At 44.4% G+C, this 14,271-nt stretch overlaps 1 protein-coding gene across 3 annotated transcripts in view; it reads left to right on the forward strand.

Moving 5' to 3' along the window:
- Positions 1–14,271, forward strand: part of GRIA1 (glutamate ionotropic receptor AMPA type subunit 1) — a 318,993-nt gene that overhangs the window by 277,204 nt on the left and 27,518 nt on the right. For all 3 annotated transcript variants that reach the window (XM_084832440.1, XM_084832439.1, XM_084832438.1), the window contains exons 12-13: positions 10,970–11,168; positions 12,448–12,695. In XM_084832440.1, coding sequence (XP_084688566.1) covers positions 10,970–11,168; positions 12,448–12,695 — 447 coding nt within the window. The remainder of the gene's footprint in view (positions 1–10,969; positions 11,169–12,447; positions 12,696–14,271) is intronic.

A 14,271-nucleotide genomic window follows, 5' to 3' on the forward strand; every position in this document is an offset into this window, starting at 1 on the left:
TGTTAATAGAAATTGTGCATTTTTTTCTCCTGACGGGTGAGAGAATGGATCTAAGGCCAGATCTACACCTTGTGTCATATCATTACAATCCCATCATGGTAACGCTATATCCCTCTTGCAGATTTATACCTCATAGGACATACAATGACATTTTTTGTGGTAAAAAGCAGGAAATGAAATAACTCTACGATAGTGGTATATAGAATGTGTAATGTGCCCCAAGAGTTACCAGTGTACTTCAATACTGCCATAAAGTGGTAGTGTAGATCTAGCCGAGGTCTCTTCAGAAGTCACTTCCAATCCAGCCAGCATGTTTTTAACACTTCTGGCTTGCATGTAAACACAGCTTTTGCTGTAGGGGAATGTGTGCCTTCCACCATGGCAGTCTTCCATGACTTGGGACCATAATGAGAAGCACTTCACTGTGCAATCTGAGCAGTAGGGGCAATTGGCACAAACTTGGGGGTCACTGCCATCTTTTGCCCCAGGATGTTCTGCCCCAGGACAAGCGGCTATACAACATTTCATTTGGCATGTTCAATTCCATTGTAGTTGGATAGCAGAAAGGGCGTAGCATGCATGTTTAGAAGAACAGTTTAGCTTGGTTGCCAGTAATGGGGTGGGGGGACCGGGCGGTGCTTGTGCATTTTTCTTCTTTCTGCTTTTGCATAAATTCACTCTGTGACAAATATGTCAGTTGACTAAATAAGCCTTTATTAAAAATGAATTCAACAGGAAATCTTCCCTAAGCAGCCAGAGCTTTAGAACACCAGATTTGCCTTTCTAATTAAAATGCTGTCATTTTAAAATGTAATGCTACACAGGAAACAAGTTCTAGGGAGATGGGGGGGGGGCAGAAAGCATGAGAAGCTGCTCAAACAATTTTCAAAGAGATTTATTTTGTATATTTCATGATGATCGTGTTCATCTTTCTGTCTTAAGTGCGTTCAGCTGTAGAATTGGTGCCTTTGGTAATAAGCTGCCAAAGCTGAATGCAGAGGATAAGATCAAAGGGCAAACTGTCTGATGTATGAGGTTGCATTTAGTTTTTTCAAACTGAGAGATTAGCAGATACAGTTCTTTTTCATGGAAAGAATCAATCCACTAAGGAGAAAAGCAAAAACAAGAAGCCCAGGAATAATTTAAGAAGGGGGCTTTAAAAAAAAAAACCCTCCTTGCTCTTTCAGCATATCCTCCTTGAAATAACTACATCAGGGAGGATAAAAAATGAGATGAAATTAGAGATAAGGAAGAAAGTTGAGTGTCTATTCGGCCAAGTGTTCTAGATTTCTGTATTGCAAGGAGCAACTAAGAACTTAAAATTCCTACAATAAGAATACAATTCATTCATACTGTGAAATGAGCCTATGGGTCCAACTACACCAGGACTGGACAACTTGCAGTCCTCCAGATGTTTTGGTTATGATATTCCTAAAAAAAACCCCAAAAGCTGCTCTTCAAGGTGCAGGTGCAGGGGCCGGTAAACAGTGGACAACACTATGCAGCAGGAGTGGGCAGAAGGTAGACCTCCAGATGTTTTGGACTTCCAACTCCCAGAAGCCCCTGCCTCCTTGGCCAATGATCAGGAATGCTGTGAGTTGAAGTTCAAAGCATCTGAAGATCTACTTTACACCCACCCCTGCTAGACACTCTCTGTTTCCTGATATAAAGGACCCATCTGGCCAACCTGATGAGTTCATCTGAAGAGGTGCTTTGGTTTTCTCCCACACCGAGTTATCCAAATATTAATTAAAGCTTTTGTCTGCACAACTATCACCTCTATTTATTGCTTTCATAGAGCTGATTCTAAGGGGTGGGAGGAGGTCCTTATTCCAAGCACTCACTTTGTCAATGAAAGACAATAAATCCAAAGGTCAGATGCACAAATCCAAAGGTCAAGATTTATGACACAACCCTTTGGGGGTACTAAGATGAGCTGAACAGAATAATTATTTCCTAATGGACAAAAATACATAGAAGGAAACAGTAGTGCATCTTCTGTTTTGTCACAAAACAGGTAAGCCTCATGTTTCAAGAGTGTTGGGAGACACATGATCACCCTGTGCAAAAAGATCCATTCCTCAGGTTATTCATGAGGTGAGACAACCCAGACTTTGAGGGAACTTGAAATCATATCACAAAACTAAACTTCAAAGTACCACAAACAGAGGAAATCTATGTACGCTTTTGTCAATGATGATGCCTCCAAGGCAGAAATCGACAAATATCTGTAAAGTGCCCATGCGTCTGCTACTGATGATAGTGGTGGTGGTGTGTGTAGAACCCATATATTCATGCATTCACACATGCACACAACTTTGGTCGCATGGTGGCCAGGCATGATCTGTTGTTGTTGTTATTGTTGTTAATGTCCTGCTTATGGGTTTCCCTCAGGGAGCTGGTTAGTCACTGTGGGAACAGAATGCTGGACAAGATGGACCCTTAGTCTGAACCAGCATGGCTCTTCTTATGTTCTTACAATGTCCTCAGGTACAGAGCTCTTTGTTTCCCAAAGAAGTGAATGACAGCCATTCATTAATATATGGGGAAAGGAAAAAGAGTGACCTCAGTACACCACTAGGATGCCAACTACGTAAATCTGACCCCAATATGTCTCAAATACACTGGGCATGTTCGCACAATCACAGAGGGGGAAATAAGCCCCTGTGGCTTATTTCCCCCGCCACATGTATCAGTTGTGTGCTGGGGGGATTTGCATAATTACCCTTGCTGGTGCAGCTTGCCAAGTCATGTGAACCCAGAGACAGTGGCTTGTTTCCATAGTTAACAAGCCACCCAGAACCCATGGGCTATTTTAGGGTTCTGGTGTGGCTTGTTAATGATGGCAACAAGCCACCCTTACCGGGTTTGCATGAATGGCAAGCCTCACCAGCGAGGGTAATTATGCAACTCCCCCCAACCCCCCACCATGACTTATTTCCCCCTCCATGATTGTGCAACCCTGGTCATGGCGACTTGTTCCATGTTCCGGATTTGAATGCTCTAGGAGCGTTCAAAATGCTTTCCTTTCTTAGACTTCACCCCACCCCAAACCTAACCCGCACACATTGCACCTTGCCCCCCAAATCCTGAAAGTATGTGTGTGTGTGTGTGTGTGTCTGTGTGTGAATAGTGCTTAAAATGCTTTGCTTCCCGCCTCCACCCCCACCGTGTGGTCCTGGGCTGGGGTGGGATGCCCTCAATGCACTGTCTTATACTACCGATCCCAACTTGTTACCTGCCTTCCAGTTTGGGTGTTGTTTCTTCTTCTTTTATGTTCTTCTCTGAATGTGACATTGAACAGTTTATTTATTTCATGTATGATTGTTTAACTCTAAGCAGAGGAAATATTGGTATGATCAGTTGGCAACTGATCCTGTAAGCATGGAGCATTTAAAAAATAATAACAAGTACTGCCCAACTGTCCAAAGCTTTTCCATACCCCAAGTAATTACAACAATATTCAGTCAGGTAGCATGAGCCGTCTATAAGTGACAGGCAGTCATCCTATTGGGATTCAGTAATTAAGAATCAGGAAACCATCTTGTGGTCTAAAGGAGCAGATCTGGTTAACTGCAGCTGAATGAATTTACGTCATAAAAATATCCTGGCTTTAGAGAGGAAGAAAAGCTGTAGAATTTGCAGCTGAAGATGAATGTATTGATTTGGCATGGAAATGTAGCTTGTCAGACTGAAGTGGCCTTCATCCACAGACATGATGGTATTAAATACCAGCCAGTTATTCCTGCCTGGTGTCCTCTGTATTTGTTCCAAATGCTTCCAGTTGACAGGCAGATGTCTGGGGAAAAGGGGGAGGAAGAGGAAGCCAGGGAGGGCTGGGGAGGCCTACAGAGAAGAAGCCAATGAACAGAGAAGGAAATTTAGTTTCGAGGCTCTGGGATTCAGAGCCCAGGACATAAGAAAAGATCAAAGGCAGAAGCAGCTGGAAGGTTAAATTTTACCTTTTGATTTTACTATGCATCCTGCCTTTCAATGCACATCTGTGGGTTGCCTTTATTTATGCAACTTTGCATTATTTGTTCAAGCATTCAAAGCACTTGACATGATGTTGGGCAAAAACTGAGGTGGCCAAGGGCAAAAGTAAGAATATTGAGAATGAGTCCTCTCGTATTTCAAGGCAGACTTAAAATAGGGCAGCACCAAATTTGGGGAAATCCATTTTCTGACAAGAAAGATGCACGAAAGTGTGGGGGTTGTGAAGTTGCCTTTGAAAGTGTAGATGGAGGTGGGGGTGGGAAGTATACCTTAAGCAAAGAAAACCCCCAAAGATGCAAAATCATGACCTATCCTTTTCTTGGCAATGCACTTGCCCATAGAGAGGGGAGAGTCTTGTCTGGACATTGTGCTACCGACTGCCTATTGCCACTTTTAAGTAGGTAATCACAGTGTGATGGTCCCCTGTCTGGACAGGGAGGATGTTACTCTGCATTCCACTACAGATGTGTCCTACTTTACAGAGAACATTGCTCTATTTGAAGTAGGCTTGCCAGGTCTCCAGTCCTCGCCCAAAGTCTCTGGGCCTTGCCCTGAGTCTCCAGGTAGGAGGGGAGTGGCTGAAATCTCTGGGTGAGAGCTCTCCACCAGCTGTATGGGTTCCCTGCCCTGAGCAGCAGGAAGAAAAGGCGGACGTGATAGAAGTGGTGGATGCAGCATCTGAAAAGGGAAGGGAGTAGGCCTGCACAAGGTGAGAAGTGGTGGTAGCGGCTCCTCTCCGTCCTCATTCTCCTGTGTAGTCCCCTCAGACAGCATCCTCAGCACGCACCCTCTTCTCTCCAGCCCGATCTCGGTGGCGGGTATTGTGACAGGGCAGAGTGGAAAGGAGAGAGAGAGAGGAAAGAAAAGAATAGAAAAGGGATGAAAACAGGGAAGAGGGAGAAGAAGGCAAGAGTGGAAGGAAGAAAAGGGGGGGAAGATGCGACAAGAGAGAAAAAATGGCTGGGAGGAAGCCAAGGAAGGTGACCCTCCAGAAATCATTTTGAGAGACCGCTGAGCTCCAGCACTTGTTTTTTCAGGAACAGAGCTGAGCATTTTTGTTGTCGTTGTCGTTGTGACAGAATACACATTGGCATTATTTGCTCGTGTGTGTCAGGTGCTTTTAAATAATGGGATATATACAGCCATTTTATGTAGGTCTACTTAGAAGTCTCACTGAATTCAAGTGGGACTTACTCTCATGTAAGCATGTGTATGTGTGTGAGAAATGGGTTTTCCCCCCCATCCCCTCCCCTTTGCTCTCAGTGCTGGAGAAGCCAGCTCTGCTAGAAATTGCTTTATCGGTGTTGTTACCCTGGACATATGGGGGGCGGGGGGTTGAACTGTTTCTACATTTGGGCCTGGAATCCATTTTGTTTTGCTTTATAATGCCACTGAGTCACATTGTGAACATGTGGTTTTAAAAATCCTGTCTTTCCTTTTGATGCTACAATTTAACACATGTTCCTGGCTAAATTCCTCCTGTTCAATATTTTCTGGACCGCACTTTTAATTAAAAAAAAAAAACCCTGTTATTATGTAACCCAAACTCTCTCACTTAGGGCCTCTTCAGACGCGTGCGGGGAAGGAGAGTTTGCAAAACACCAGACGGGCGGTAGCGGAACCACGAACAAATTGTCCTGCCGCATGATCACAGAACTGCACGGTTGCACTGATGACCACCTCCTCCACAGTAACCTGCTGGGTTTTCCAGCATTGTTTCCCCGCATCCTGGTGTCCCCACAGCCAAATCAGGCTCCTGGCGGCTGTCCATAGGAAGAAGCAGGTGTGCGACAATAGAAAACGTCCATGGTGGCTAGAGTGCCCCCATAGGGCAGCCGCTCTAGCCTGCGGACTCTATGGTCCTGGCCCAGGAGTCCTCCAAGGCCTATTTTTTCATCCGCGGGGCCCGCCACACGACCTGCTCCGCCACACTGCAGCCCTTTTACCCTATTGCACCACATGGTTAGTGAGCATGGTTAGCGCAAGGTTAACTGCCCCTCCTGACCTGAGAAAACACCCTTCAGGCGCAATGCTAACCCACTGCAGGTAGATTTTTTACTGCACCCACAGTGGCTTAGTGTTGCATCTGAACAGGCCCTTACAGTTATCGACTCTTAATTGCCTGCTGCTCCAGTTTACCTGTGTGTGAAATGGGTTTCCTGGTCTCCCATCACCATTTAATTTAAATCTTGGAGAAGTGAGCTTGTCTACAAATGCCTTTCTCTGTGTTGTGACATACTCTGGATAAATGGGGGGGGGGGCAGTTAAGCCACTTTAAAAAAAGAAGAAGAAGAAGCCTGCTCTCTGTTGGTTCTGTGAACTTAGTATGCTGTGTTTATGTAACCCAAACTCACTCTCTCTCGTAGTCATTAACTTTAATTGCCTAGTGCCTCAGTTTGCCTGTGTGTGAAATGGGTTTCTTCCTATCCTGCCCCCCCCCTTTCAATAAGTGGGCTCTGACACAAATTGCTTTCTCTGTATTGTTATTCTGGAGAAATGTCTGGGAGGGGGGGTTGGTGGGTTCAACTGTGTAGGAAAAGGCTTGTGTATAGCGAAATAAGTGTCCTTGGGTCCACCACTGGTGACCCCCTGTGATATCACCAGGGGCCACCCCTAGGTCTCAGGCTTGGGCCCTGAAATCTCAGGGCCTGGGATGTTCCAGATCTGGCAACCCTAATTTCAAGGCATCCTCTATTTCAGCCTTCCCCACCCTGCCCTCCAGATGCGTTGGACTGGGCTGTTGGCTGCACTGGCTGGTGAAGATGGCAGTTGTAGTCCTACACATCTAGAGGGCACCAGATTGGCAAAGGCTGCTCTATGTGAAGGGCTACCTGGTCCAAGTCCAATTTAAAGGTAAAGAACCACAAGAAGGGAGAGCAGAAGACCTGAAGGTGCCCATCAACCATTAGTACTTGAACAGCAGATTGAGTGGGCACATATTCCTTCCCCAATATGGTGAGATACCTTGTATTTTTATTTAAAGTACAATAATTATGTCTAAATCTGCATATATAGATATAAATTAGCATATGCAAATCTGTCTCTCTTGTTTTTTATGATGTTTTTCTTCTTTTGACAGGGGGAGGGCAATGTGTAAGTGGCTACTCTAACTCACTTCCTTTAAAATAGTGGAACATTTTAGACCTGCTTGTGGGCCCTGCTGAAAGACTGGCAAAATTTGAAGTTGCCTGTCATGCAGGGCAAACACATTTCATGAAAGTAGGTCCCCTGTTTTGGCTCAACATAAGGGCCTTGTGCTGACCAGGCCACTGAAGGCAGGAATTGATCAATTGTTTGGCTCCTTATACTTTGGAGTTTCAATTAGGGATGGGGGAGAAATCCTCCATGGACCCCAGTGAGGCTGGATTCAAAAGGATCCAGCCCCCCGGAGTCTGTGGAGGATCGGAAGACTTACCCCCACCTCCTGGAGGAATCCTCTCCGTCCAGATCCTCCTTGCCAACCGACTCTGGGCTGCCAGCGATACATCTGCCATTGCCGTATCGTTGGCTGGGCAGATTGACTGCAGATGCAAATGGCGTCCACTACGCCATTTGCAGCTGTAAAGGCCTTAGTTTAAGGTAAATGCAGCCATTTACGGCTGCATTTACCTTAAACTAAGGCCTTTACAGCCACAAATGGCATCCCGGACGCCATTTGCGTCCACAGTCAGTAGTCCCCTTCAGCCAGCGATACGGCATGGCGGCTGTATCGCTGGCACTTCAGAGCCGGGTGGTGGCTCCGCGGAATCAACGTGGAGCAGAGCCAGCCGAAGAGAATTCCAGCAGGAGGAACGGATCGCCTCCCCCCCCCCCCTGCAGACCTCACCCCTGGACTGGCAGGTAAGAGATTCGTACATCCCTAGTTTCAATTGCCCTAATTTTATGAGCTCATCCCTAGTTTCAAACCACCCTAAGTAATTTGAGAGCTCGGCAACTGGAATGGTCTTAAAAGAGGGTTTGGGCAGAGGTCAATTTCATTTTGTTTGGTTTTGGCAATTGAATGTTTACTGCACCTGGACTGGGAAGTATAGAAGATTAAGTTCAAAAATTTTAAATGTCTTGAGATCCTCAATTCTGGGCACAAAATGCCAGTTTAAAATTATAAAACCGCCACACATTTTACATAGTTGCTAGGTTAGAGAGACTCAGGACTTTGTCATAGAAGGGTACAGAGAAGTCGGAGAAATCTGCCAACAGAATCAAATGTGTTCGGAATTCTATGAATCTAAACTGCAGATTCCACAGTGGACTGGCTTTCCCAAGTTGCATGAATTCCTCAGACTTGCAGACCTTCTTTGTTTTTTTTTACTTTCTGGAATGTTATGCAAATTTAGTCATAGAAAATATGTAAAATAAAAGAAACAACAGCCGAAAATGCGCAATTCCCCCATAGGCTAAAGCATGAAAATGCGCATTTTTGGACTTGCACATTTGGGGGAATTGCACATGTTCATAATTGCGAATTTTTGTAAATGTGAATTCAATAGTGACAGCATCTGCATTTGGTTTTTCATTTCTGCACTTTCAAACAAAACTAGAAGTTGAAGATTTATTCAGGATAGAGAGCCAGTGTAGTGTAGTGGTGAGAGTGATGGACTGGGAGCCGGGAGATCTGGGTTCTAGTCCCCACTTGGCCATGGAAGCTCACTGGGTGACTTTGGGCCAGTCACAGACTCTCAGCCCAACCTACCTCACAGGGTTGTTGTTGTGAGGATACAATGGTGAGGAGGAGGATAATGTAAGCCGCCTTGAGTTCCTTGCGAGAGGGAGAAAGGCGGGGTATAAATGCAATAAATTAAATAAATAAATAAATTTGCCACTGGGCACATATGCTCCCTGGTTTCCATCAAATGCCATCTCTCTCTCTCTCTCTCTCTCTCTCTCTCATACACACACACACACACACGCACACACCAACTGACCAGTTACTTTATTTGAAATGGATTTTAAATCAAGTTGATAAAAACAAGAAGGCTGCATGATGTTTAAAAGCTGTGCGAGAGTCACATTAATGCCATGTAAAAACTAGTCAAAATCTGAGGCTCAAGTCAAATGTCATATTTTAGAACAGTTCAGTGAAAGTGTACTTTTTTCTCTTCCACAGCAAGGTCTGTCATCCCAGTTTTGCAGTGCAGTTGAGTCTGAACTGGAGAAAGGCTAGCAGTGTTGACATCATTAGGGTTACCATCCTATACACACGTACTTGGAAGTCCCATTGAATTTAATAATACAACAGCCCTCTCCAGATACCACAAGGTGTAGTTATGGCCACCAACTTGGCCAGCTTTAAAAGGAATTAAGACATATTCATGGAGGATAAGGCTATCATTGGCTAGTAGCAATGATGGCGATATAGTTCCACTAATTGCTGGGAAATACAAGCGGGAAGGTGCTATTGTGCTCATGTCCTGCTTGTGGGCTTTCTGTTGGGGTATCTAGCTGGCCATTGAGGGAACAGAATGCTAGACTAGATAGATCTTTGGTCTGATCCAGTGCAACTCTTCTTATGTTCTTATGACATGCTGGTACATTTATCTGTCATGCAAATACTCTTTAAATACTATGTTTGTCCTTTGCCTTGACCTAGACAAATAGTACAATGGTCAGGTTGCATCTTCTTTTTCTTTTGCTCATTTTTATACGTTCTTCCAGCTGGAGCAACTAGAACAGGATGGGCTCTCCAATGGCTAAGTCACACATATTAGGTAATGTGGGGTAGTTGGACCCTTTAATTCATGACGCTGCAGCTGTGAATGGCTCTGGACTTCCATATGTCACTGCTTTGTTTCTTGTGTGGAAAAAAAAATCCTTCCATTTTTATAACAAGAGCTTTCCTACAACTAATTTTGAAATGGGCTGAGCTGAGTGTTTGCAGAGGTTGGTCCTTTTACCATCCACATACCCAAATGCAGAGGAGGGTCCTTTGGCTCCACCCCAGTGCTATGTGATGGACATCTGTCAATTGACATGTCCTCTCTGCCATCACTATCCCCCTTTCATAGGATTAACAACCTTTCAGGCTTTTATATCACATGGTAAAAAGAAAACCCTCATTCAACGAATATCAGCTGTCTGAAAACAAACAAATAGGATGTCATCCAGCTTCTTCTGCACATGGAGAGCAGGATGCAAATGGTCTCCACATAGGAAGGCATTGGAGGTCCAGTCCCTTCATGTCATATTCCAGTGATGAAGATCCTATAACCTAGGGGTGGGGAACCTGTGGCCCTCCAGATGTTACTGGAGTCTAACTGCCATCATCCCTGATCATTGGCTATGCTGTCTGAGGAAGATGAGAGTTGGAGTCCAGCATCATCTGGAAGTTCCTCACTCCAAAATATGGTGACCTCTTTTAGTAATTCAAGACTTCCAGTGCTTCACTGTTCTTACGGTGATCTTTTTCACATGTTAGTCCACCTTTAGTAGACATAAAGTGGTTGAGGAAGGTTCATTACATACAAGTTTAACCCAACATCTATTTGATCTTTCAGTAGTTGGTGATGATCCAGACACCATTTGTCTGAAGTGGCTCTTTACACAGATTGAAGGTCACCATATAATACGTCCCCACACCCCCATAAACTGTCATACATGGGGATCTGTGTAGACACAAGCACCTAGAAGTGGTTTATCTATGGTGGTGGCACCCAAGCAGCTTACTGTGTAGAGCAGCTGCCACTGAACAATTGCAGTTTCAAGGGGCACCACATGCTAGGCATTACATATGAAGCTGCATGCCTCACACACGATATTTGATGCTAAGGTAGAAAAGGTGTAATTGATTGGCAGCCTTTAGTGTAAGCCCAGGCTGAGGTTAACCCTGCACCTCATTCAGGCCTGGATAAACTAATGGGCAGAGTCCACCAAAATTATTCCACTAGGGCTTGTGCAGAAGCAGAGTTCTGTGGACTGCACTCTATATTTTATACTCCTCTAATTAATCTTCACTCTTTCTGTTTTCTTTTTCCTGCAGATCCCTGTCTGGACGTATTGTTGGTGGGGTCTGGTGGTTTTTCACCTTGATCATCATCTCTTCTTACACAGCCAATCTAGCTGCATTCTTGACAGTAGAGAGAATGGTGTCTCCCATAGAGAGTGCAGAAGACTTGGCCAAGCAAACAGAGATTGCTTATGGGACTCTGGATGCTGGTTCTACTAAAGAATTCTTTAGGGTAAGAGGAATTAGTTCTGACTTCAATATACAAAGCCAGAGTCTCAAGCCAGCCCAGGAAATACAGCACACACAGGGTTCTGCCAGATACCATAAATACCCTAGAAACATGGAGTAATTACACGCTTCCACAGATTACTGAGTAATTACACTTAGCAGCATCAAAAGTAATTACCCTGTGACTTGCAGTTCAGGTTTAGAGAATAATAAGTACTTGGTTAGCTCTGTAATTTAATGGCACCATTTACCATATGTAAATACATTGATGTTACACTCAAGGGGAGCTTATGTAGCAAGGCCTCCAAAAGTGCACTTCCTTTCAGTGGTCTAATGTCCCCTGTTTCTCACTTCTTTCTAATGTTCTCTCCAGCAGCCTGCCCTCTCCACTTATTGAGTACAGCTCAAATGATGCGGTTCAATTGCTCTGTGTCAGACCATTTGAGTCCTGTCCATCCAACTGGCAGTGGCTCTCCAGAAGCCTTTCCCAGCCCAGATGTACCTTTTAAATACAACAGCAAAAGACTGGAGATTCCAGGGACTGAATCTGGAACCCCCTGCCACTGAGTTATGGCCACACCCTGGGCTAGTATTAGGGACTATGCTGGTATTTCTAACGTAGCTCCTAATTTTACCTAAACATTTGTATCTTTACTATAAATTATGTTTATTTATTTGATTTCTACCCCGCCTTTCTACCAAGAAAATGGCACTCAAAACACCATTTCATCTATCGTCATTTTTACATGTATCTCCCATTCCATTCAACTTAGTTCTTGTTCAGGGATGAGCAAACTGTAGCCCTCCAAATGTTTTGGCCTACTCCTTTGTCCAAGGGGGTTGGACTCGATGGCTTTGTAGGCCCCTTCCAACCCTACTATTCTATTCTATGATCCTCTCATCAGCCCTAGCTGTCATAGCCAGTGGTGAGGAATGATGAGAGTTGTAGGCCAAAACATCTGGAGGGCCACGAGTTGCCCACCACCCCAGCTTTTGTTGCACCAAATGTACCATTGCGACCCCAGAAATCGAAACAGAAGCATATCTGTGCAGTGCTAATTCATCCAATACATTTCTCCACATACCTGGCAACAGTTGGTAGGGATTGTGTTGAGGCTGTTCTCCTCTGTGAACCAGCCCTCCTCAGTCATGAGTACTTTCCTCTTTAGCTATGCAGTGTGTAGGCACACAGCCCAGCAAATGTGTGTCTTCCTTGGTGTATGAATCTCTGCTCTGTGTATTAACACATGCTAAGAGCAGTGGATTTATGCTATTCTGGACAGAGATCTAAAATAGCGGTTTTTGAGAAGATGTGGACGTACATGAAGTCAGCTGAGCCCTCTGTTTTCGTGCCGACAACAGAAGAGGGGATGAAGCGTGTGAGGAGATCCAAAGGGAAGTATGCCTACCTGCTAGAGTCCACCATGAATGAGTACATTGAGCAGAGAAAGCCATGTGACACCATGAAGGTGGGAGGTAACTTGGATTCCAAAGGCTATGGCATTGCAACACCAAAAGGTTCACCACTGAGGTAGGTAGACTGAACGTGTTACTCCTTTTCCTGCAGCCCAAGCAATCAATGCATCCATAAACGTGCCACCAGTCTCAATTACCACATTATAGATAATGAAACGGGGGGGGAGGGGGAGGGAGGGAGGAAAAACTAATGATGTGCTGGGAAGTAAACTGCCAGACTGCTCCTTAACGGTGACAGGAGAGACCCATTCATTTTTCAAGGACTGCTTAATGCAGCGGCTTCACTTCCCTATATTCTAGTCTCTATTAATATGGATGAAACTGTGTATAACAACAGGGTTTGTGTGGAATACTGGCTACCAATGAACAAAGCATTACTTTGATGCAACGTACGTGCTTGTTTTGTGGTGCATGACAATCGTGCAATGTATATTACAGCCCTTGTTTGGATTCAAACTTAAAAGGGATTCTAGTGGTAAAAGTATGGCGGGGGGGGGGGCATGTCTGAACAAAGAGATGCAAATCTGTATAGGACAAATAAATGGAAAAGCTAAGTGTTTTCCTTTTAGCTAGGCAATAAATCACTGGAAGGTGTTTATGCTTAGCCTGTTACCCATAGCAACCCACAGGGCCTGGTTGGTAAAACGTACTAGGCCAAAGCGCGGGAGAAGAAGGTATGACTAGCCTCACATGCTAGCTACCGCACAGCATATGAACAAAGCATACAGCAGACATACAAACAGAATGCACAACAGTGATACAGTACAAGTTAAACACAGGCTAGGTAAAGAGAAAAAGAACACAATGATACACCAGTGCATGAACCACACAGAGGAAAGACATTGCACACTACATCCACACAATTCTCAGCATTTCTATGGCTATCCATCTGTTTTCTCATTAATATCATCATACTGAATGAGTTGCATGCAGAGTTTCAAGGTTCAGGCTTTCATGCGAACCTTGTGTCCCCAAATTTGCTGAGAAGGTTGTTATTTTCATTTTTAAATGTGTATCTTAAAATAATTCCGTTGTTGTGAATTTTTAGGGTATATTTAAACAACTGTGATATTTCTTCTTAAAATAAAACAAAAACAGAAAAAAATGCAAATGTTGATTCATCCTGTCCTTCCAAATATCCTTCTACCAGGAGGGTGGGGTTAGGGGGGCAAGAGAGAATTTTTTGTTCTTAATTGGCTTCCCAGTTCAATAGAAACAGCCAAGGGAGAACACTTTGTTTTTCCATTTGGTCTGACGCTGCGTCTTTGGAACATATGGTCTCAGTTTTCTGTCCCATGATGTGTGTTGTCTGTGGTCATTTTAGCTGTTAAACTAATACTATATGCTCTTCAGTCACCACGTGGCATCTCTCTCCACCGTGGGGATCTACCCACCCTGCTCTGTGACTGACTGAACCGATGGACTCTGTTCTTCGTTTCCATCCAAGTCAGCAGAAATGTTGCCATTGAAGTCAAAGGGATCAGAATCAGTTGTCTAAGGGATGCATTTTAAAGTGATTCCACAGAAGTGGAAGTCCAGCAGGGTGGAATCCACTGACACTAATGGGAATGTTATTCATTCATTTATTACATTTCTATACCACCCGATAGCCAAAGATCTCCAGCTGGTTT

This window comes from Heloderma suspectum, chromosome 2 (genome assembly GCF_057233095.1).
Source record: "Heloderma suspectum isolate Gila_16-S chromosome 2, 16-S_ref, whole genome shotgun sequence".
NCBI classification, from domain to species: domain Eukaryota; kingdom Metazoa; phylum Chordata; class Lepidosauria; order Squamata; family Helodermatidae; genus Heloderma; species Heloderma suspectum.